At 43.4% G+C, this 23,744-nt stretch overlaps 1 protein-coding gene across 2 annotated transcripts; it reads left to right on the top strand.

The window, feature by feature from the left end:
* The first annotated feature begins 357 nt into the window (after positions 1 to 357).
* On the top strand, positions 358 to 22,593 carry FNBP4 (formin binding protein 4). 2 transcript variants are annotated; one of them, XM_040328269.1, is made up of 17 exons: positions 358 to 519; positions 5,485 to 5,568; positions 7,631 to 7,761; positions 8,847 to 9,039; positions 9,125 to 9,272; positions 9,353 to 9,473; positions 10,401 to 10,733; positions 11,244 to 11,433; positions 11,642 to 11,754; positions 13,208 to 13,312; positions 13,862 to 13,995; positions 14,889 to 15,076; positions 18,053 to 18,357; positions 20,189 to 20,312; positions 20,403 to 20,653; positions 21,420 to 21,577; positions 22,450 to 22,593. In XM_040328269.1, the coding sequence occupies exons 1-17, from the start codon at positions 402 to 404 to the stop codon at positions 22,538 to 22,540; spliced, it is 2,787 nt and encodes a 928-aa protein (XP_040184203.1). In that variant the 5' UTR covers positions 358 to 401; the 3' UTR covers positions 22,541 to 22,593. The 2 variants fall into 2 exon arrangements, with proteins under 2 accessions (XP_040184203.1, XP_040184204.1); XM_040328270.1 differs by having other exon boundaries at positions 9,356 to 9,473.
* Positions 22,594 to 23,744: the final 1,151 nt, after the last annotated feature.

The raw sequence follows: 23,744 nt of genomic DNA on the forward strand, positions 1-23,744 counted from the left end.
AATTGGGATGGAGAGGATTTGCACTGGGGGAAAGTAGACACACACTGTTGGGATTTGCATTTCTTTATTAATTTGTTATAAAGGGTTTAATATCATTTTTAATTGATACAAAGTAAGGATTTCACGTCTAGACAAGTGACCAGAGCTGAACAATGCAGCCACCTCAGGCTCAGTCAGGTCACAATGTGGGCGGGAATTAGTCCCTGCAGTTTTATGATTAGCTGGCTGTAGTGAGTAGATGTGCCCAGCAGGGGGCAGTAAAGTACATGCTTTTACTAACACCAGGGGCGGGGTTTCTGACGGTCACATGCGCCACCGGGAAAGTCTAGACGCCATGACGAAGGTGAACCGGCGCCCGGAAGTGACGTGTTAGTTCCGCGCCCCGAGGTGTAGGGGGTTCTATGCGCGCTCTCATGGGGAAGAAGACACGGGCGGTGTCGGGCCGGAGACCTATCCTTCAGCTCTCCCCGCCGGGACCCCGCGCTGCTACCCGGGAGGAGGTCGGCTCTGGTTCGGAAGGTAAGCCCCGCAGGCCCTGTAGAGGGAGTGGCGGTGTGGGGGAGGGGAGTACGCCGTCTCGTTCTTCTCCTAATAATAGTAGCTGGGTGGCGGAGGATCCGGCTGTCAGTGATGTGTGTACAGGCACAGGCCTCGGTGTGAGTGTATGGGGGGGCCCTGGGGGAACTTTCCTGCGCTGACTTCCTCTGGCCCTTTGTCCCCATTATATATATATATATATATATATATATATATATATATTATAAAATTACTTTAAGTTTACAGGCTAAAGGTTATGAAAAAATCAAAAATAAAACAGCAAGAAAACCGTGTCCCCCTGCAGTACCTCTTCTCCACCATTAGATGTCCTCAGTCTTCAACCCCGAAGACTGAGAGCTTACTGTGAGTGCACAGCGCCCCTCCTTCAGTGTACAGCACTGGGGGGAGGGGTACTCCCTTCATATAGGGGACTTCAAGTGTGGCCCTTGACATCACCAAAGGGCCTATAATGTTCGTTATCAGAAATAGAAGACACATTAGGAATTTAGTCAAAGGCTATGGGCATTGGAGACTGGGGGGCCAGGACGTGGGAGACGGGGACTGGCACGCAGTAAGTAATCAGACTTGGGGAGGGCCAGGACACTGGGGGGGGAGACGCGATTGGAGACTGGGGGGGGGACCCAGGACACGGTAAATGATCGGAGACTGGGGGGGGGACCCAGGACACGGTAAACGATTGGAGACTGGGGGGGGGCCCAGGACACGGTAAACGATCGGAGACTGGGGGGGGGCCCAGGACACGGTAAACGATTGGAGACTGGGGGGGGACCCAGGACACGGTAAACGATCGGAGACTGGGGGGGGATCCCAGGACACGGTAAACGATCGGAGACTGGGGGGGAGATGCCCAGGACGTGGTAAACGGTTGGAGACTGGGGGGGAGATGCCCAGGACGTGGTAAACGGTCGGAGACTGGGGGGGAGATGCCCAGGACGTGGTAAACGGTCGGAGACTGGGGGGGAGATGCCCAGGATGTGGTAAACGGTCGGAGACTGGGGGGGAGATGCCCAGGACGTGGTAAACGATCGGAGACCCGGGGGGGGAGATGCCCAGGATGTGGTAAACGGTCGGAGACTGGGGGGGGGAGATGCCCAGGACTCGGTAAACGGTCGGAGACCCGGGGGGCCAAGACGCGGTAAATGGTCGGGGGGGGGATGAGGCAGGGGACTGGGGGGGGGGGGGGTGGGAGCCGATTATGTTATTGTCGTTTTTGCAGACCGGGGGCATATTATTTGAGACTGATAAAAGTCATTACTATAACAAGGCAATGTTGAAACAAAGATTAGTGTCAGCAGGGCCACCAAGGGCTGCACATAAAGTGGCAGAGGGCCGCAGGTTGGGCACCGGGCATGTACAGAGAACAGGTGGGGGGTACTGTGGGGGCGGAGCTGGGCATTTGAAGGACTCTGTCATTGAAGATCATGGTTCAGTGACAAGTGTGAAGGGGAGGAATGGGATATCCTAAGGGGGTCCCTGGAATAATTTGAAGAGTAGAAGGATGAGAGCACCGCAGGTAGAATTTATGTACAACAAGAGGTCCTAATAATATCCGGTGCATTTCGGGAGCTCCGCAATCCCCTTCATCACCTTTGATGCTGACAATAAATATGGGGGGGGCTACATGGTGGCAATTTGATGTGCTTCTTTCTGCTAAGAGTGAGCTTGGGTTCAGACCTGGAGTTTCTCTTGCCTTGCAGCCAGCGTACACAATGGGGTGGGGGTGCTCCTGTCATAGCCATGTGTTCACATTAGGTTTGATGTTGTAAGCCTCCCCGCCCCTTTGTGTACATCAGCTGGGTAGGAAATAATCTCTTGCAGCTTATTGGCCCAGCAGTGACAGCGGAACTCTTGCTTCAGAGCGACCCGAAGCTCATCAGTCGTTGGGCAGCCAAACTTGCTGAACTCGTGTTAGTTCCCTGGCTATCATGTTGAGGCTTTAGTTTTATTGCTGTGAGTCACTGACTTAGGTGGAGACTGGATAAAGCAGGACGCTTACTACTTATAACAGTGACACCCATACACTCCCAGCCTGACCATAAAATCAGATTTTGCCATTTCCTTTAGATGTACCATATAGTACAAGGGCCTACCCGATTGGATAGTTATGGAATGCATTGTTTAGGCTTGTCCTCATGTTGCATAGTTTTGGAGATTGTACAATCAAATTGTATATTGTAATGTATGGCCAGTCTTAAAGGGTTGCTAAACCCACAACAGTAAAATCAGTCTGTGTATTCAGTAAAGCATGCTTGTTATACTCACTGTGGAATCTAAGGGGTAATCCTGCGCATTGTCTAAAAAGGCTTTTTGAGCCTGTCCTCTCTGATCCTCCCCTTCTTCCACAGTCCACAAGCCATCTCCTCATAGAACCGAGCCCTATGAACAGAGCCACTGTCATCTCTGTCCTGCTCCTCTGGCTTGCTGTTGACTCACCAACAGTCCCATTCACTTTAATAGGATGGCTGGTGATGCGGCAGTGACCCAACAGGGTGACGGACGTGGTGGCAGTAGGTGAGTGGATGCCCGCTGAACCAGCGGATGACAAGTCCTCTGCACACTATGCAGAAACAGACAGTCAGATCTCCGCTTTCCTCTATGGGGGGGGGGGGGGGGGATTGGATGAAAACAGACCGTTGAATCCGTTTTCATCCGATCCGCCAGACGAATGGAAAATAGGTAGGGCTGTTACTGATCAAAATGTTTGATTAATTGATTTTTTTTTTTATTTCATTTTTTTTTTTTAATCGACTAATTTCGATTAATTATAACGCACATACAGATCCAACTACTTTTAGCTGATCTCCTTGCAGGCTGATTCCCAGTGCAGTGACCAACCACTGAAAAAATGGATAGCAGGATACAAAAAACACAAAGGCAGCGCTCGATGGGAATAGCATTAAAACTTTTATAGTCTTCAAGTAGGTAACAAAATAAATATTGCACTGGAGATAAAATCGATGTAGCTACATAAACTGTAAAAATGGTGCGAGTAATACCAAACGGTACCAAAAGCAGTCATAAAAACATGTAGCCAAGTATGATACTGGTATAAAAATGTGTGCAACGATACCACTGCTGAATCCAGATGAGGAGAGGTTAACATCAGTCCGTCGGCATGTAGATGTCCAGTGAAGGGAACTATCACAACTCCCAGTGGATGGTTGTGGAATCCCAGGTTGATAGAGGGAAGTGTAACAGCCCTTGCGTGTGGCAGATAGTAAGGTCCCGCAGATATGAAGGCACAGCAAAGGAGCCCTTCAGATAGACAAAGCAAGCCCTGCCGGTGTCCGTGACGTCACCAGATCTCCGACGGAACTCCCTGAAGGCCCGGAAGCCGGCGGAGAGGTGAGTACCAAAAAAAAAATTTTAATCGATCAAAAAAATTAAAGATTAATTGATGAATTAATAGTTAATTTCCACAGTCCTAAAAATAGGATTTCCATCTGTCTGGATTTAGCGGGTTGGATCGGATGTCAGCAGACATATCACCACTGACGTTCGTTGCTGTTCTGGTCCAACGAAAAAACTGACAGGCGGATCTGAATGGGCCGCCCATGTGAGGGGGGTCTAAAGCCCCATTCACATGGGCAGAATGTCCGGCAACATCAGCCGGTTTAATAAAAAACCAACTGACATTCCGCCTGTATGTATGGAAATCCAGTCTGACCATGTACGATGTGCAAGAGTTGTGTGTTTGTGTATGGACAATGTCTATTCACGGGAGCACAGCTCGGGAGCGAGCTAGCAAGCCTGCTCCTATGCCCTCATAGCAAAAGGCTTGTTATTGAGGACACTCGTCAGGGGGGTGAACCAGTACCGCCGGTGAGGGACCCAAAAAGAAAAGGTTCAAAGCGGCTCTGTGCAAACCCATTGCACAGAGCAGGTAAGTATAACATGTTTATTATTAAAAAAAAATCGAACTTTTAAAACCGCTTTAAAACATTACCTAGCTTACAACTCTTCTAAATGCTGTTTGGAACAGATTTTGAAAAAAATAAAATAATGGATGTTGTAAGACTAGAAAAACTGGTTCTGTTAGCTTCATGCACATGATGTATGGGCGATTCCTGTCATTACAGTACAGGGTGCTCTATGAAGTTGTTTGTTTTATTTATTTGTTTTCTGCTGTCTACATCTCCTCCAATAAAAGGATTTTTTTTTCCTGACCTTTTATTTTTGGAGCTTCTGCATCTCAGTTTATCCAAAGCAACATAAGCCCTAATTTGTGTGTGTGTGTGTGTGTGTGTGTGTGTGACATCTTATCTTTGTTAGCAGCCTAATTTGAATGCCAAAAAATGTCCTGAATGGAAATAATTGACAGTATCACCGGTCACCGTTTGATCCAGCGCCGCTCATGTGGGTAGCAGTTCACAGAATATAGCTTAAAGGGGTTGTAAATCCTCAGTTTTTTTTTTCTTTTTTCACCTTAATGCGTTAAGGTGAAAAAACTTCTGCCAGAACGCGCTGTGCCTCTCTCCACGGGGTCCTGGATCTTGATTGGATAGATTGATAGCAGCGCAGCCATTGGCTCCTGCTGCTGTCAATCAAATCCAATGACGCGTGCGCCAGAGGGCGGTGCAGAGGCTGGCATTCGTGTCTGTAGACACAGAATGCTGGCCTTTGGGAGTGTGCCCACAAGGTAACCCCCCCACGAGAGCGCTTCTCCTAGGGGGTTATCTTATGCCGGGAGGAGCCACGAGAGCTGCCAGGGGATCCCAGAAATGGACGATCGGGGCCACTCTGTGCAAAACAAGCTGCACAGTTGAGGTAAGTATGATATGTTTGTCATTAAGGGGGGGGGGGGAACCTTTACAACTTCTTTAAATCAGCTTGGTTTCTGGTAATTTAATGATCTTTATGTATCATGTAGTTAGTGCATTTGTGTTAAGGTAATTGTATTCACTTGTCTTTTTTTCCCATGGATAGATGATACAGATTCCCAGAAGGTCATAGCTCCTCCCACCACAGGAATGATCTCAGAAGTCCCTATTGCATTGGTGAAGCCTACAGGTAAGATGCCCATTATTAGCTACCTGGCACAGACTACGTGGTTAGGTTTGGGTTTAATGCCAATAACCTTAAAGTGTTTGTTATCCTTAAACAAAAAAAAATCCTTTTTAAATCAAGTTGCACAGTGTAACGGTCACCACCGTTTACGATATTCCCATTCCATCAACCACGACAGCTTATCCGTCAATCTACAATCCGGCAGGCACGATCCATCCTATTTCCCAGAATAACGAGACAAGCTCTGTTACTGGTTTCAAAATGTATGAACAAACTTTAATGGTATCTTAGCTTTCTTATATAGTTACAGTAATCAAAGGAACAAAGACACATTCCACCCACACATCACACAATGGGGGGGCTTCAATCACATTCTTAGACAATGACATTCAATTGAGTTAATTATTCCCCAGACGTCCGGACTTCGATACTAAGTGATTCACCTGCATAATACACATTTCTATGTCAGACGTTTTGGCACCGATTTAACATGACCTAATTACTACAGCTAAGAAGTCACATTCCTTTACTAAACATAATTGACATGCTAATTCCCTATCCCTGAAAGGAGACATCTGACCCTTAGACTGCTAACTCGCAACACATATCTATCATCAATAGCGTCTTCACACAAATGGTGTTATTAGCATACATAATTGGGTCTGCTCCAAGACCTTTCATTAACGCCTCAAAAGCATGTGTCCTCACATTGAAGGAGACACTCTTATTGACCGGTTGTGGGTCAGCATGAAATCAAACTGTAATATGTCCAGATCTCCTGCAATACATGAATTAACAGTAATGTCCCATCTCATGTAATTTATAATTAATATTTCTCAGTCACCCTATGCCCAAAAGGGGCACAGGGTGACCCAAGAGTCATTAGTGACGCTGGCACAGGAGTACCCCCCCAATCCTTCAAAAGTCTCTGGTTGTCACGGGTCATTCCGTTACACACAGTGCTTGTGCTGTGTAATTTAGCCCAGCATATTACCTAAAAAACTTGGCTGATCCTGCTTGGTTCTGCCCTCCCCTCTGTAAACTGACCAGGGTATATCATGGCTGCTGAGCCCTAACACTGTGGTCAGTTTACGTGCCTCTGTCATCCACAGCCCTGCTCTCTGCTCTCCTGTGTCGTCCTCTCTTCAGCTCCATCCCCTCCACATTCCTCCCTTCCTGGTGCAGTCAAATCTATAATGTAAGCATACCATCCCCTCTGTATAACGCTATGTGTCCCTGTGCTGTAGAAAAAAAAAAAAGAAGTCGAGTTATACAGTATATCAGTGCGTCTCCTGCCATTCACGCAACTCCTCGGATCTCTCTCCTTCCCGTCAGCGGCAGTGCTTGGCCCCGCCCACTATAGCTGTCAGCCAGGCAGAGGAGAGAACTGAGGAGTCGCGTGAGTTTCAGGAGCCGCTCTAATATGTGCTATAATGGGGATTTTTTTTTAATTTATTGTTTATAACAGAGAATGGCATAATCATTGTATAGCGAGTTAACCACTTTAAGCTCATGTTCTACACACTTAAATTCTTTAGTGATGTGCCTGAAAGCATATACCAGACTAGATGAGGGGGTTACAGTGTTTTCTGGTGTTCTATTAAAAAATGCTTCTTCAGCTGCTCTTTATATATGTGCTTGGCTAACTGTGAGCAAACTTAAGGAGCATTTACATTCAAAGGCATGCAAGGGAGGGATTCCTTCATTCAGATCATTTCAGCATGTGCAAAGATCTTTAATTCTGCAGATATATTCTATCAGGGAATAGTTGAGTTGTCTTTCTAGGCTTGGTTTTACCAGTTCAAAAGTCAAATGACAAAGAAACTAGAGTCTTGTGGATCACGGAAAGAGGCAGAAAAATAACTACATTAAAAAAGAAAATCCCATCAGTTAGAAACTTGACTTAATATGTTTCAAAAATTGCTGTTGAGCACGGAGATTATCCCATTAATTTGTGGGGAGTCAATGTAAAAGAGGGGGATATGATGAAAGCAGTTGGCATAAAATAGGTTTATTTCATATTCTCTGACTTTGGAATTGGTCTAAGCTGTTTTTATATCTATAGGTGGTCTTTGTCTACTTGGGGCATACACAGACAGCGATGATGAAGATGGAGACTCGTCGGAGAAACCTACCCCTGCTACAAAAGCAAATGCTTCTACTGACATTGACAGTACTCTGGCCAACTTCCTTGCGGTAAGATAACTTGAGCGTGGTTAGCTTGTGGTAACATAACACTTGTGTGGTGGATGCAGATGCATAGCAAGTGCTGGTTTACAAAGTGTTTCAAAGTTTTATAGGAAGGGTTTAGGGTCTTTTTTGTTTTTATGATTGAGAGCTGTAGGAATACTTGTATTAAAAATCAATTTCTTGCAGTTAAGTTATTTCCTAGAAGAGAATGTGAGAGGAGACTGTTGGATAGAAATGTATTTGTGTGCCAACTGTCAACCAGTAGCCACAGAAGCAGGATGCTGGGGGGTGGGTAACCAGTTAAAAAACATTGACCTGCCTAAAATACTTCTAATTCTCTTTAATTTGTACTACAGATAGACACTCATACTTTAGAAAATGCCCAGCCTATGCATGTTTTGTAAATGTCCTGCATTGTCTGATTTGTGTTTATAAGCCCAATATTGTATGGATTAGAGGTAACTTTACATTTTACTCAACATATTGCATACATTTCGATCTTGCCCTGCAGATGATCTTTAAAGAATTTCTAGTCCCAGTAGTAAAATCTCTACTTTTGCCTCAGCCTCCACCCCTTTTGATTGGAAGAGGTGCTGTGCAATTGGCTCCTCACTCAGCACTTATAGAGCTGCTTTGCTTTTTTTGTTGCTGCTGGAGACCCATTACATTTCCTAAGCCAGACTTTTTTTATTTTATTTTTAGCTCACCAGTTTATTTTCAGGGGTCATTGACACTTGGATGCTTAGGCCAAATTTAGTAGAATCAGAGCCTGTCTGTTAACTAATTTGCTCCAAGTTTTTCTCTTCTAGAGTTATAGTGACATACATTTTAAATAATATTTTTTTTTAAAATACTGACATTGTATTAGACAATTAGTGTTGAAAAGAGGCATACTGACATATTCAGACTGCAGTGGCCTTTTCAAGCTGAAGACATTTCTGCTTGGTGTAGCCTTCAGTATGTGTGTTCACTGTCACCGCTGACACAATGTACGGGGAAGTCCATACATTGCAATGTTCTTTTTGTGTGTGTTTTTTTTTTTTTTTTTTAATATCCTAAAGGTTTTCTTTCTTTTTTTTTTTTTTTATCAGGAAATCGATGCCATCACAGCTCCTGCGTTGTCTGAAGGGGATGATACGGCTAATTCTACAGCTCCTCCACCAACTCCTCCAAAGCCAGATCCAAAAGATTCTCACAGCTTAACCTCTGGTGCTCATAATGGAGCAGAACCAAATGCCACAGGGGAATTGTGGCATTACGACACTCATTGTTCTCTGGCTGGAGGTAAGAAATGTATAAACGGCTCTGGGCCTTCTTCTTTTATGTGAGCTTTTAGATGTTGTTAACTTTCTATTGTGTGTTGCTTTAGTTGACGTGGACATGGGAGACTGGCAGGAAGTGTGGGATGAGAACACCGGCTGTTATTACTATTGGAATATTCAGACCAATGAAGTGACCTGGGAGCTGCCTCAAAGTCTGGCTTCCCAAGTACAGGGAGCCCAAGGATATACAAACAGGTAAATCCTTCATTTAGTGACTTTTTCCTTTCCTCCTATATATTAAATGTAAGCTATAATGGAATGTTGTTGGCTTTCAGCAGTGAGTCTTCAGACTTTTCCAGTGTGGTTACATCTGAGTCTGTTCCTGAGGTAAAAGAAGATACTTTGGGTTTGGCTGCCAGCAGTGTGCCAGTGCTTTCCAAAAAAGAACCAAAGAAGGTATGTGGTCATGTATTTGTAAAGCCTTAACCCTCATACACACCATTGGATTTTCTGCGGACAAAGCGTAGGACTTTTTTCCGAAGGGCGTTGACCAGGAACTTATCTTGCATATAAACGGCTTAAGAATTGTCGGACAACACACCCAAAACTACGTGTTATGTTTTCAGCTCTTTAGCGGCACCCTTTTAGGCAACTTTTGCTAATGTTGTGTTATGGTGAGCATGCATGTTTGTACTTTGTGTTTACACAAGTCTGTCGGACAAAACTCCAATTGTTGATGGACAATTTTAAAGCATGCTATCCCACATTTGTTGGTGGAATATCTGACAGCAACTGTCCGATGGAGCATACAAACAGTTAGGATTTTCCGTCAACAGCTTGTCATCACTCAATTTCCGTCGAATTATCCAATCGTGTGTATGAGACTTTAGAGTAGTCATTTACAAGAATCCTGCAAGTATTTTCTTACACCTTACCAATGAAAGAAAAAGTCGAGGACTCTGACTTTTGTATATTCACAATAAGGGGGCACTAGACCATACAGAATCATTTGGTAAATAAACACTAAGACGCCTTCACAGGATGTTTTTTTTTCAAATGTAAGAGGCCACTTTTATACAATATTTTATGTAATGTATACATTGTCTGAGTTACCAGTTATTATATTTGAATGCTTTTACAGCCAAGTTAGAAAGCAGTAGCTTCTAAGTTGTTTTTCTGAAAGGGGTATCTGCCCACCCATGTCTGCCCTTTTCCCTAGAGGCGGAAGTGGACTAACTGCTAACTCGGACAGCTAAGGCAAAACATTTTTGACATCTGCCCATTTTGAGGGGAAATTATCATGTCATTATTGCTGTTTTTATGTAGAATAGATAAAAAATGTACCTATCCTGATGTGCAATAAACAGGACTTTTGTATTCCAGGAGTTGAATGATGGAATCCAAGCTCTGTCTAACAAAGAAGAGGAAAAAGTTGGTGTGGCAGCATCTCTGCTCGCCCCACTGTTGCCAGATGCTGTGAAAGAGGAGGAGGATCGCTGGAGGCGACGGGTCATATGTAAAGAGGATGTGGTTGAGCCTACCTGTGAGGATGATGAAGACGACGACATGGCTGCTGTCTGCACTGATAGCGAGCTGGCTGCTGATGAATATGCCCAGGAAGATGTCTGCAGCACTGTGCAGTCTGGCGAGAGCGGGGAAGAAGCAGAGGAGCCGGAGGATACTTTGGAACTGGAGAGGGTGCTGGAGAGAAGGAAGGTATATCCTTGTATTTTAAAAAGGGCTCTATCAAGCAAAATGCATCTCCTTGAGAAGTTTTCATTGGAGGCTGATGTCTGGCATTGACGTTTTCAGTACCGTTAACATAACAAGCCCTGCTAAAAGCTTTTCCAAACCTGAAAGCAAACATTTTATATATTGCAGCTCACCAGACGTGGTGACTGCATTTGTTGCCTTTCTTCAAGAGGCTTGTTTTTTTCAGTTTTTTTTTTTTCTACCGGTAACTCCCTTCTGGTTTTAGGGTGACAATGGTCTCACCCTACTGTATCAGTACAACAGGATAGGACTACATCACTCCGCCTTTCTTTTTCAAAATACAGAGGATGATGTTCTGTAGTCCACATAGGTGCTGAGACCAAAGGCAGATTCAGTCAGCACAAGCAGGTGTCCGTAGTGTGTCATTCACTGTAATTCCTTACAGCTTCTTTGGTTGGTTACCTGTCCAGTGGCATTTTTAAAAATGTGATAACCTAATATTCTTCTTAACAGGCTGAGCTTCGAGCACTGGAAGAAGGTGATGTCAGTCTTTCTGGGTTCAGCCCACGCTCTGATATCAGCCAATCAGATGAAGCTCAGAAGGCGAAGCCTGTCAGCAAGTGGAAAGTGTTTGTTCCATCAGCCAGCCCTGAATCAACCAGCCACAGCTCCTCCAAGACTGGCCGGGAAACACCAGAGACCGGTGAGACAATGCAAAGTTTATAGAGGTGTTTTTTTTTTTTTTTTTTTTTGCATGACCCTTAAGATCAACAGAGAACTTACCTTCAAAACGTTAGTTTGGGGGCTGCACTGAAAATATGAAGATCCTTCCCGAATGGACTTCCCACCCCCACAATTGGATTCCTTTCTTTAACTCTTTAATATTTAGTTTAATTCTTTGTCTCTTTCAGAAATGGGGGCAGAAGCTGCCGAGTGTCCGGCTTCTACAGTAGAGGCAGAAAGTGACCCTGCGCCAGTGAAAACGGCTCCAAAGCAAGAAGATGAGGAAGAAGACGATCTGAAGGTAATTGCTGAGTCCTCTTGGTCTTATACTACTTGTTACTACTTCAGAGTTTTTTTTGCTAACACATAAGTCAGTAGATCTGTTCAAGAATTTTCTTTTTGTTCTGTTTGGTTGTGCCATCTTAACCTCTAAAGCTTTATAGTAGGACATATACAGTAAACAAGCTTGCTTTGTAATAAAGGAACATGGGGTTAGGAAGAAGGCAAATAATATCTTAAATGGAAGATGTGGGATAGGACTGCGGAAGCTGCTGTTGGGGACTTTTTATAATTTCATGAGCAGCACAAGCAGTAAAGTATTAGGACATCCGACTTTGACTTGGAAGTAAAGCAAGCATAAGAATGGCAACCTTTTGATTTTGCAAGTAATCATTGAGAGATGTCATATTTATGTCTTCAAAGCTTACAGAAATGCACAGAGATTATATTAAAAAAATTACATATTTTAGACTTGTAATGCAGCTGGTATATATCTGAGTGAAGTTAGAGTGCTTAATGAGGTCTTGTTGCACAAATATTGTGAAAGCATCCTGAAGAGAGGTAGATGAGAAAAGTTATGGTCATAAGAAACTGGGAGATAAGTAGCAGAAAAGTGCATACAGTGGCATGTACAATGGCTGAGATTATAAATTGCCTACGGTAACTAATGAATAAGTATAATTTTTCTTTATGCCGTACTTCCAGGAAGCTCTTAAATCATTCTCTAATATTGGAAAGCCTTAATGCCCAAAGTAGGGTGCCCCCCATTTTGTAGGATACGCTTGCTCAGCGGGTGATCGCTCTGCTGATCCCCACTGAGCAGGTGGTTGACAGGTCCATCTCCCCTCACTGTGCAGAGTGGAGACTAACCCAGTCCCACTCTCCTCTAGGACATGTCATGGCCGACATCCGCCGCTCTATAGGAGTGAATGAAGGGTCCGATCAGCTCTGCCTAAAAAACCGACAGGCGGACCCGATTGTGCCACCAATGCGAAAGGGCCCTTATGCTGCATTCACACCTCAGCATAGCTTCTGAGCGTTTTTTTGCACATCTTTTCTGGCAATTTTGGTGCGTTTTGCACATTTGTATGCAGCGTTTTAGGGCTTTGGTGTTTTTTATTAGTCAATGGAGAAAACTATTATCTGCTGCATTATTTGTAGCTTTTGCATTAGCTTTTATTGTTTTAATAATATTATGTTTTTTTGTTGGAGTAAGGGGTTCCAGTTCAGTTTTTAGGTTAGGATTAGGAGTTGGGGTTATTTTTTATTTGTTTTGTTATTATAAAATCGCTTAGGTGTGAATGGGGGCTTAGAGTAAATGTGCAACACCAGAAATATTGGATGCGAGTGGGATTTGCTTTGGTTCTCATTGACCATTTTTTTTTTTGTATTTGGCTTGCTTGTACTGAGTTTAGGGTTTAACAAACTCGCTGAATAGTTTGTAGTAATTTAATAATAATTTTTTTTTGTTGCAGTTCCAGATTGGCGAGCTGGCTAATAGTCTCATCAGTAAACTGGAGTTTTTGGGCATAAACAGGCAATCTGTGTCCAACTTCCATGTGCTGCTGTTTCAGACTGAGGTGAGTATTTGTTCCAACTTGTCCATTGTTGGGGGTATGAGGTTGACTTGCTAAAGGCAAATAGATGTTGCACTCTGCATGTGCAGTTGATCCCATGTGCAGTTGATTCAGAGTTTAGTAAATGAAGTAAAGCTTCACTTTACAAAGAATACCCAATCGCATGCCAGGGATATAAAAAAACAGCATTTTTGCTTGCACATGATTGGATGATGGAAGTAAGCAGCGCTCTCCCTTGTTTACTAAGCTCTGGAGCGACTGCACTTGCAGAGTGCACAGTCTATTTCCCATTAGTAAATCAACCCATATGTTTTAGTAAAAGTTAACTTCCAATCCATGTGAAAAAGCTAGGGGGAAATTGCCCTCCTCTGGGGTTGAAAAGGAGAAAAAAAGCTTCCACTATAACTGGGGTTTATAGAAAATGTGGGTTGTAGGAAGAGGCTGGCACACTAGAGAGGAAAATCTCAGACTGTAATTTGGAAGTGTATTGAACCCTAGTCCACTGTGACGAAATCTCACAAGCTGCATTTATTTCTTTGGTATCTCCAACAGACTCGAATCTCAGATTGGAGGGAAGGAGCGCTCAGCGGAATCTATCTGAAACGTAAATTGCAAGACGCATCTGAACAAATAAAACAGTATGAAATTAACGCCACCCCTAAAGGCTGGGCCTGCCACTGGGACAGGTACGAATCTTCCCCAATTTTCACCTTTCACATCTCAAAACATGACTTGTGACATCACCACCTGACCTCGTGACCTCATCTGTCTGGAGACTGAACACGGCCGCACTTTAGGTTCTGGGTGGGCAGATCCCTGGAGCACAGTGAGCACTTGGGCCTGCACATTGGAGAAACTTAAGTTTTTTTTCATAGCTGTGTATGCATATTGTCCATGTAAAGCCTTTCCTGAGAGGACAAAAAAAACAAAAAACAAAAAAAAAGGTTGGTTAGAACTCACTCCCAGTGCCAAGTGCGCTGATGGGGCAGGGACAGGGGGATGCGCATGCGCAAGCTTTGTGACCATTTCAGGATCCGGATCCCTATCCTTTCCCATCTTACACCAGTGAAGTTCCAACAAGCTTCGTGGCCCCAAAGGTGACGGTGAAGAACAAGATACGTCCCGTGATGCAGGTCAGACCAAAATTATTTCTTTTTTATACTTGTGTTTTTTTTTTACTTATTTATTTTTTACGTTTTTTCTTTTCTGTACGTTGTGCTTTTAATTGAAGATCTTTGCTCTCTTATCTTTCAGCTCTCAAAAAGTATACACATATTTTAATCCAGTGGATATCATATTTGAACTTATTCCCAGAATGGTGGTGTCAACCATCCCCAGCTGTATTAAGCATTTTAAGCAATTTGTTATCTTAATTTGATCTGTGTTCAGAGTTGCATAAAAATGCTCTGCAAACCGATGCCAGCCAATTTCAGGATGGCATTTTTCTTTCAAAGTTGAGATAATTTTTTTGTCGGGTTCCCTCCTGTTGGCTGATTGCAGCTGTAGGAGTGTGGACCTTATTGGACAAATATCCGAGGGGTGAATATTTACAGATTTTTGTCTGTTTTTTGTGATTCAGGAATCATAGGCGATATTTCTATGTTAACGACATCTCAGCAGAGTCTCAGTGGGAGTTTCCTGATGTGGATGAGGAAGAGGAGGGGTCCGCACCTCAAAATAAAATGCAAGCAGCCTCTAAATTGGCTGAAAAGGACAAGGTTGAAGGTGCAGTGGCTCTTCCTCCTGAGCCACCAACAAGTATCCCAGGTAACTCAAATGGAAAATGTTGCTTTAGAGAGAACAAATGTTTTGATGTTAATATCAAAGGGTATACCTATTATTAATATATTTTTTTTATATATATATATATATATATATATATATATATATATATATATATATATATATATATATATATATATATATATATATATATATATATATATAATTTTCACATTTAATTTTTTTATTTAGATTTAATTTTGTGTTTTATTTTTTACCCATAATATTTGTAACATAAACCTATGGAATTGCAACATTCCAAAAAAAAAGCTACACATTTGCCTGATGACTGAGGTTGAAAACCACTGCTATAAGCCACAAAGTATACAGTGAGGGGAAAAAAGTTTTTAAACACCCCCCCCCCCCCTGCTGATTTTGTACATTTGCCCACTAACTAAAAAAAATGATAAGTCTATATTTTAATGGTATGTTTATTTTAACAGTGAGAAACAGAATAACAAAAATTATCCAGAAAAACACATTTCAAAAAAGTTAAATTGATTTGCATTTTATTAAGTGAAATAAGTATCCCCCCCCCCCCCTATCAGCAAGATTTCTGGCTCCTTCTAGTGGAGGAGCGGTGTATACACTCCGGTCCTTCTCCGTTTCAAAGATGCGGCTAGCAGGGCTTTTTTTGCCGTCCTGCTAGCGCAACGCTCCAGTGTGAAAACTCGTGACAATAGAGCAGCACTTTTAGGGCGGATTGCAGGCTCTGTTTTTTTAACGCTATAGCGCCTGCAATATGCCCTAAGTGTGAAAGGGGTCTTAATGAGTGCTCCTCCTAACCTCAGCTTGATGCCTGTATAAAAGACACCTGTCCACAGAAACAATCGGATTCCAATCTCTCCACCTTGGCCAAGATCAAAGAGCTGTCCAAGGATGTCAGAGACAAGATTGTAGAACCACACAAGGCTGCATTAGGCTACAAGACCATCGCCAAGCAGCTTGGTGAGAGGGTGACAACAGTTGGTGCGATTATTCACAAATGGAAGGAACACAAAATAACTAAGGGGACAGGACAACTTCACTGCATCAAAGGGACGATGGACGGGGCCTTGTACTGTCAAATCTTGGGTGAGACTCTCCTTCCCTCAGCCAGGGCATTGAAAATGGGTCATGGATGGGTATTCCAGCATGACAATGACCCAAAACACACGGCCAATGCAACAACTGAGTGGACCAAGAAGAAACACATTAAGGTCCTAGAGTGGCCTAGCCAGTCTCCAGACCTTAATCCCATAGAAAATATGTGGAGGGAGCTGAAGGTTCAAGTTGCCAATCGTCGGCCTGGAAACCTTAATGACTTGGAGAGGATCTGCAAAGAGGAGTGGGACAAAATCCCTCCTGAGACGTGTGCAAAGTTGGTGGCCAACTACAAGAAACGTCTGACCTCTGTGATTACCAACAAGGGTTTTGCCACTAAGTACCAAGTCATGTTTTGTGAAGGTGTCAAATACTTATTTGACTCATTAAAATGCAAATCAATTCATAACTCTTTATTAAAAAAAAATAAACATACACATGAAAAAAACAGGTTACAACAAACCCACAGAACAACAAAAAAAAAAGTTGCATAAAAACATTAGGAAGGCGGCCCGCACTCGGGACAAATGTATTTATTACAGGATTGATATCAGTTTTGAATGTGCGTGTCACTATTGGGTCTGACTGCTTTTACCGTGTACATCACCAGGGATTTCCAATAGTGCTTATCGGGTATAGCCGTATGATGCAGCAGGTATTGGGAATAAATGGTGACTTTATCAATGATCTAATGCACACTTTGCCAGTATGGTTGGATCATGGAGCATAGCCATCACACATGAAGAAGTGTACCTTCTTCCACTAAACACCAGCAGTGTTTTGGCACTTAAAGGGTTTGTAAAGTCAGAATGCTTTTTTTTTTTTATCTTAATGCATTTTATGCAACTGTCCCTCCTAGCTCCAGCGATGTTCTATGAATGTCTCGCCTGTCTGGGACTCCCCTCCTTATTGGCCGAGACAGCAGAGTGGCACCATTGGCTCTCACTGCTGTCAGTGAGCCAATGAGAATGGAAAAGGGGTGGGGCCAGGCTGCCGCTACGTGTCTGAATGGGACACAGGGATCTGTGACTTGGCTCGGGTGCCCCATAGCAAGCTGCTTGCTATGGGGTACCCAACAGGAAGGAGGGGCCAGGAGCAGCGTTGAGGGACACGAGAAGAGGATCAGGGCTGTGTAAATCCACTGCAACAGAGCAGGTAAGTATAACATGTTTAGGTAAGTATAACATGTTTGTTATTTTTATTTAAAAAAAAAAGAGACTTTACAATAGTATGTATTAAGGAGAAAAGGCAGACATTCTGTACAATCGAGTACATTGTTTTTAGCCGTTTTATTGGATAACGATATTTAGTGAGGCCTTGTGTATGACATGTATGCATTCCAAACCCCCAGCTTCGTTCTCCGTGTTTTACAGTATTTTTTTCCATTGTTTGTGTGAAGATGAGAGGTCATGTAAATGGCGGATATAAGATGTCTCAATGGGGTGCATGAGAGGCAAACAAAGCTGTCTGTCTCTCTGTCCTAACTCTTTCAGAAAGCTGGTTGGCTCAGGGGAGTAGGTCATCGGGTGATCAAAGCAGTATGTATGTTCGGGTCTGAAACCAACCCTGATTACTAAATTGTCACACCATAGGGTGTGCTCATTAATCTCTCAAAAAGAGCCAAAGATCTGGCGCAAAATCTGGACTTTGTCTAACAGGAGTCATGGGACCTGGGATTGTGGAATTTGAGGAATGAGTACAGACTGTCTGGAAGGTTAGTATAGTTGTGCCAATTTCCGGGTGAGTATAAAAGCATTTCAGGGCTGCCTGAGAAGTTGGCCAAGGAGCAGGGTGCAGCGAGTATGGAGTGAAGCCGATCCACCACCTGGCATGATGTATGTTTTATGTATTCATAACATTCATTGTTCTCTTTTTCAGATTCCATCCCGGCTAAAACCTTACCCAGTGCACCAGTTGCTCAGAACTGGAACTACATTCACCAGCCCCCACTGCCCTTAGAAGTTCCTCTTCCCCCACCCCCTCCTCCTCCTCCTCCCCCTCCTCCTCCTGAATCCCCACCCCCTCCCCCTCCTGACTCCCCTCCCCCACCACCACCTCCCATGGAGGAAGAAGAAGAAATACAGGAGGTTGAAATGGAAGATGATGACAATGTTGAGCCACCAGTCCCAGGAATGGAGAACATAATCATGACTTCTGCCAACACTGAGATTCCTGCCTCTAAGGTGAGGACACACTCTGTAAAAGACTAGATTACAATCGAAGGCCTTATGCCAGTAATGAAGGCTCACTTTTTTACATATTCATGGTTGTATATCTGCAGTGTGAGATCTAAGGCACTGCTTTCTCTGACTGCTAGTCTCAGGAGATTTGTACATGTCACTTCTGTGCTGCACAGCCATGCAGAGATGGTGCAGAACAAGGCATAAAAAAAATTGGGACAAATCGATTGGCTGAAGGGAGATTACAGGAAATAATGGTGACCTGTCCTTATAGCTGCCTTTTTTTTTTTTTTTTTTTAAGCACAGCTTCCATAATTCAGTTCCCTTAATGTAGAACTATAGGCAAAACCTTTTTTTAATTTTGGATAGCGTAATGGAGGGTTATAACCCCTGTACTGTTTATTTTTGCCATCTTTGTCTCATTAGGGAGATTTCCCATTACTTCCGGTCTTCTAGCCAAAACAGGAAGTAGAGAGGAAATCCCTGCAAATTAAGGGAATGTTTTGGGTACCCCCAAGTCACCAAAACTAGTGTCCTCATTGGAAGATTTCCCCTCTATTACTTTTCTGGGGACAACCTAAAATTTGGGATTTTCTTTTACTTTCATTGATGATGGTAAACAGAAGAAATGGAGAGGGTGAATCTCCCTAATGGGGTGCACAGACGGCATTAAAAGCTGACTAGTGTTCTAATCCAGTGGACATCAACCCTGTCCTCAGGGCCCACTAACAGGCCAGGTTTGCAAGAGAACTGAAATACATGACAGGTGATATCACTGGCTGCTCAGTGATTGCTGTATTCTAGTCTGCATCTCCCCAAGGGACCGTATATACTCTAATATAAGCCGACCCGAATATATAAGCCAAGGCACCTAATTTTACCACAAAAAAATGGGAAAACCTATTGACTCGAGTATAAGCCTAGGGTGGGAAAATGCAGCAGCTACTGGTAAAACAATGCCCAGTTACAGCCGTACCTTTTCATTAGTAAAACAGCGTGTGTCTGTCGCTGTGTAATCCAGTCTGTAAGACGGCCCCGCCGCCTCCTCGTCTGTCCGTGATAGGCTGAGCACTGATACAGTTTCCCAGCATTGTATCAGTGTTCCTCTATCAGACGAGGAGGCGGCGGGGCTGTCTTACAATGAGCGGCCGAACAGACTGGATTACACAGCGGCAGACACGCTGTTTTACTAATAAAAGGTATGGCTGCATATGGATTTTACTGCTGACTCGAGTATAAGCCGAGGGGGTAGTTTTTCAGCCTAAAACATGGGCTAGAAAACTCGGCTTATACTCGAGTATATATACGGTAATACTTAAAACCTGTTCACAACAAAACCTGGGGAATGCCCAGGAACAAAACAAGCCAACTTACCGACCAGCTCGCAGAACAACCAATTAACCTGTCTAACAGTATGCGTTAAAAACAGGGGTTTTGTTCGCACGCATTTGCAAACGCATGCGTGAGCCACAGAGCCGCGCCAAGGCACCCTGTAATCCTAACACTAAACAATGAGTGTCCCCACAATGGAGGCACATGCATTCTAATGGATAGATGAGGGCAGGTGGACTGAAGGTGAGCAATATAGGGTAATGCTTAAAACCTGACCTGTTAGTGGCCCTGAGGACAGGGTTGATGACCACTGTTCTAATCCCTCTGCCCAAAACTGAGAACTAAAAGGGAAAACCTTCTTCTTTTTTTTTTTTTTTTTTCTTTTTTTTTTTACAGCCAGTCCTTGGCATTGAATTGTTGAACATCAGGGGTGGGGCTTGTCTGCAGCCAGAGCACGACTTTGGTTGTGTGTGGCCAATGAAATAATTTATTGTCATTTCAGGTGAAAAATGAACAGGCTGCATCTGCAAAGGCTTCAAAGAGGAAAGCTACAGATATGTTTGCGGAACAAACAGTGACAATAGGAAGTTGTCCTGTGCTCTACACTCAGCCGGCTATCCCTGCAGGTCAGGATTTGTTTATGGTCATCTGTACTGTGATTGTTTTTTTAGCTTGTGAGCAACTTTTGATAACATTTCTGTGCCTTGTTTCATCAGGTCCTGCCATAACTGCCATGAATGTCGCATCCAGTTATATGGGGCTTCCACTCCAAGTCCCTGCACCTATGGTGATGACTAGTTTGGAATATACTATTCCAAGTAATACTATGGTGCCACCTCTACCACTTGTGATGTCACATGCAAACATACCAACTCCTCCAGTGCCAGAGCAACAGGCCCCGCCCCCACCGCCACCTCCAAGCAAACCACAAGCAACAGAGAAGCCCAAAAAGACAAAAAAAATGAAGGTATTGTTTATCTTGCTTTGTTCAAGAACTGCTTTATGGTAGTGGTATGGTATATCCTGTGTTAAAGCCGCAGTGTTCCTTATTTTTATTCACTGTTGAATTTGAGGTAACAGTGAGCCTTACATTAACTATATGTGCATACTTATTTTATCTAAAACGAAACAAAAAAAAAAAAAAGTAATTTTGTTAAAAACCACTCTGTCCTTTTTTATATTTTTTTGAGATTTCTTAGTTCCTTTCACCAACCTTCTGGTGCGCCAATGCTGATTCAGGTCTCCTATGGATCAGCTACAGAGTCGTTTTCAGCCGTCCTGCTTACCCCCGGCTCTCCTCTTGCCTAATCACAAGAAGGCTTTATATTATGTGAACCCATTAGAAAATTAGAAAGTATTCTATGAATGGACAGTGTAGGGAAGGGGCAGGCAATCACACAGCAGCCACATTTCTCCGGTCACATCACAGGGAGTAAAGCAATGGCTGTACTCCCTGCGCTCAGTAAAAGTGATTTTAAAATTCCAGTGCTCGGAGTTTGACTGTAAAAGGGCAACAGATGAGAATCTGCATTTGTTTTGATATATCCTGATGGGGGAAAAAAATTGTTTTTTCTAAGTCTTATTTTTTGGATAAAGCAACAGGAAAAAAGGATATGTGAAATAACTGTGCAGAGATCACATCTTTGTAGTTTGCTTGCCTGCTGGTGTAATTCTAAATGGTCCCATAAATTGTGCTTTATATTCTCTGGTAATCCTCTGATTTTTGTCTGTAGGTTAAGAAGAGTAAAGTAAAGATGCCCTCTCTAGTCCAGAAGTGGCAGAACATACAGAAGGAGCTGGACGAAGAGGAGAATTCCAGCTCCAGCGAGGAGGATCGAGGTGTGGTTAACCAAAAACGTATTGAAGAGTGGAAGATAAATCAGATGAGCAGGTATAAGATAAGGCCTAGGGAAATCACTGAGTACATTTCATTACCAATTTTCTTTCCTTTTCATGTGAAACAGAATATCGTCTTCACATTCTGTGTTTAAGCTCCCCTTCCATTATATTGCACTGATTGACAACATGGCTTCTAATTAGTCAAGACACTCCAGTTGCTTCATATGTACAGGACATATACCAGGATTAGATATATTCAGATGTGTTCTGTAAAGAGACAGTCATACACAGGAGCTGAACTTTAAAGAGGAAGTAAACCCTCCTCGACCCCTTTCATACTGAAGCGTTTTAGCGTTAAAATGCTCTCCATGCATCTCGGTGGACCCTTTCACACTAAGTCCTGCAAGCAGCAGCTTTTGGGCGCTGAAAAAAACGCTCCAAAAACGCCCCTCTCCATTGAAATGAATTGAAAGCGTTGTAAAAAACGCCTTGCCCTTTCACACTGAGGCACTGCAAAAACGCCCTAAAACGTTAGGGTCTTAGCGGTGCATTGCCAACGTTTTTCGGGCACTGGCAGTGTGAAAGGGCTCTGAAAGCACTCCGGCTTTCACATTGGGGATTGCAGATGAGGCTTCTTTCAGGCGCTTTACAGGCTTTTTTTTACGCCAAAGCGCCTGAAAAACGCTCCAGTGTGAAAGGGGCCTAAGTGTGAGGGAATCCCCTAATAGCTGTCACTGAAACAGGTGTCCCCGTCTGTTATCTGCATTTGGGGACTTTCCATCACTTTCTTGTCCAGTACAAATTGAGGGAGTGAATCTCTATACTGTTAATGTTTCTGCGTAGGTGTTGTAACTTCATAAAATTTATTAACTCTCGCCCCCCTTCGGAATTGTATTCTAATCCTTTATATTTGATCTATTTCAGTGGCATGGCAGAAAAGAATGCCAATTTTGAAGCCCTTCCTGCAGACTGGCGAGAGAGATTGAAGAGGCGGAAAATGGAAAAAAGCACGTGACCACTTTTTGTACACTTGTATACTTTTTCTTCACAACCGTTACTGTAAAAAAACAAAACAAAACTTTCTCCCTTCCCCCCCACTCCCCTACCCTGGCGTTGTCATCCGGAGAGTTGGCACGACTTGTCACCAGCTGTCACCCCCTCTGGCCTTGATGGTTTTTCTTCTCTTATGCAAAGCTGCCTTTTTTCTTTTGTATATTTTTCAAACCATTCTGTTTTTATTTTATATTTATTTACTTATTCCCAGATCCTCCTCACATTGAGGTACATTCCTTCATAGTAGACATCCCCTTCTATAATATAAAGGTGTTGCCAGTTAGGGACCTTTTTATTAAAATGGGTGAAGCGGTTTTATGTTGACTCTTGTCATGCAGCACTTTCCTGATTTCTTTTTTTTTTTTTGTACATACAATCTGAGCCTTTCTTACCCAGCCACAAGATGTTAATTCTGTGATGGGAGACCTCTTTTAGGGTGGATAATATCACACGGGGAGAAAATGTTTTTGATTTGGAGAAGTTCTGCTTTTGCTGTGAAAAAGGTAAAACTGCACATTCTCAGACTGTCTCTGGAGTGACCATTTTCCTCACGCTTTTTGGACTGCTTGGTGCAAAAACACAAAGGCATTTTTTTGTAAGCGGTGCCAGACCTTTATGGTGTTCACATTTGTCCTCGGATTAAAATCTGCTCTGGTGTAATGGTGCCCGTCGTCCAAGTGTAAGCACTGCGGCCTCGCATGCTTTGCTGCACTAGCTAAAACCAACTACCAGCCTTACATGTGGAAAAATCTGTGTTCTTTTCATCTGCTTTTGATTGGGAAAAGCAAATGGTCACATAGATATGATCCATCTCCCAACCATTGTCAAGCGATCGAAAATTGGGGTAGAAACTGAATATGCCTTTTAATTGGCATTCCAGTATTCCCAAAGAAAATGTTTTGGGTGCTTGATGGGAAACGATTGCGGTAAATTGCTGTAGACCAGGGGTCTTCAAACTACGGCCCCCCAGTTGTTCAGGAACTACAATTCCCATCATGCCTAGTCATGTCTGTGAATGTCGGTGTGTTATAATGCCTCATGGGATGTGTAGTTCTACAACAGCTGGAGGGCCGTAGTTTGAGGATCCTTGCTGTAGACCAGGGATAAGCAATTAGCGGACCTCCAGCTGTTGCAAAACTACAAGTCCCATCATGCCTCTGCCTCTG

The sequence above is a fragment of the Rana temporaria genome, chromosome 11 (assembly GCF_905171775.1).
Source record: "Rana temporaria chromosome 11, aRanTem1.1, whole genome shotgun sequence".
Classification (NCBI taxonomy): domain Eukaryota; kingdom Metazoa; phylum Chordata; class Amphibia; order Anura; family Ranidae; genus Rana; species Rana temporaria.

Excerpts from the sequence above, each read along its gene's own strand:
- FNBP4 (XM_040328269.1), top strand. The coding sequence starts at position 402 with ATGCGCGCTCTCATGGGGAAGAAGACACGGGCGGTGTCGGGCCGGAGA. Across the intron at positions 13,313-13,861 it reads TGCTGCTGTTTCAGACTGAG|ACTCGAATCTCAGATTGGAG; the intron begins GTGAGTATTTGT and ends TATCTCCAACAG. Across the intron at positions 15,077-18,052 it reads GCCACCAACAAGTATCCCAG|ATTCCATCCCGGCTAAAACC; the intron begins GTAACTCAAATG and ends TCTCTTTTTCAG.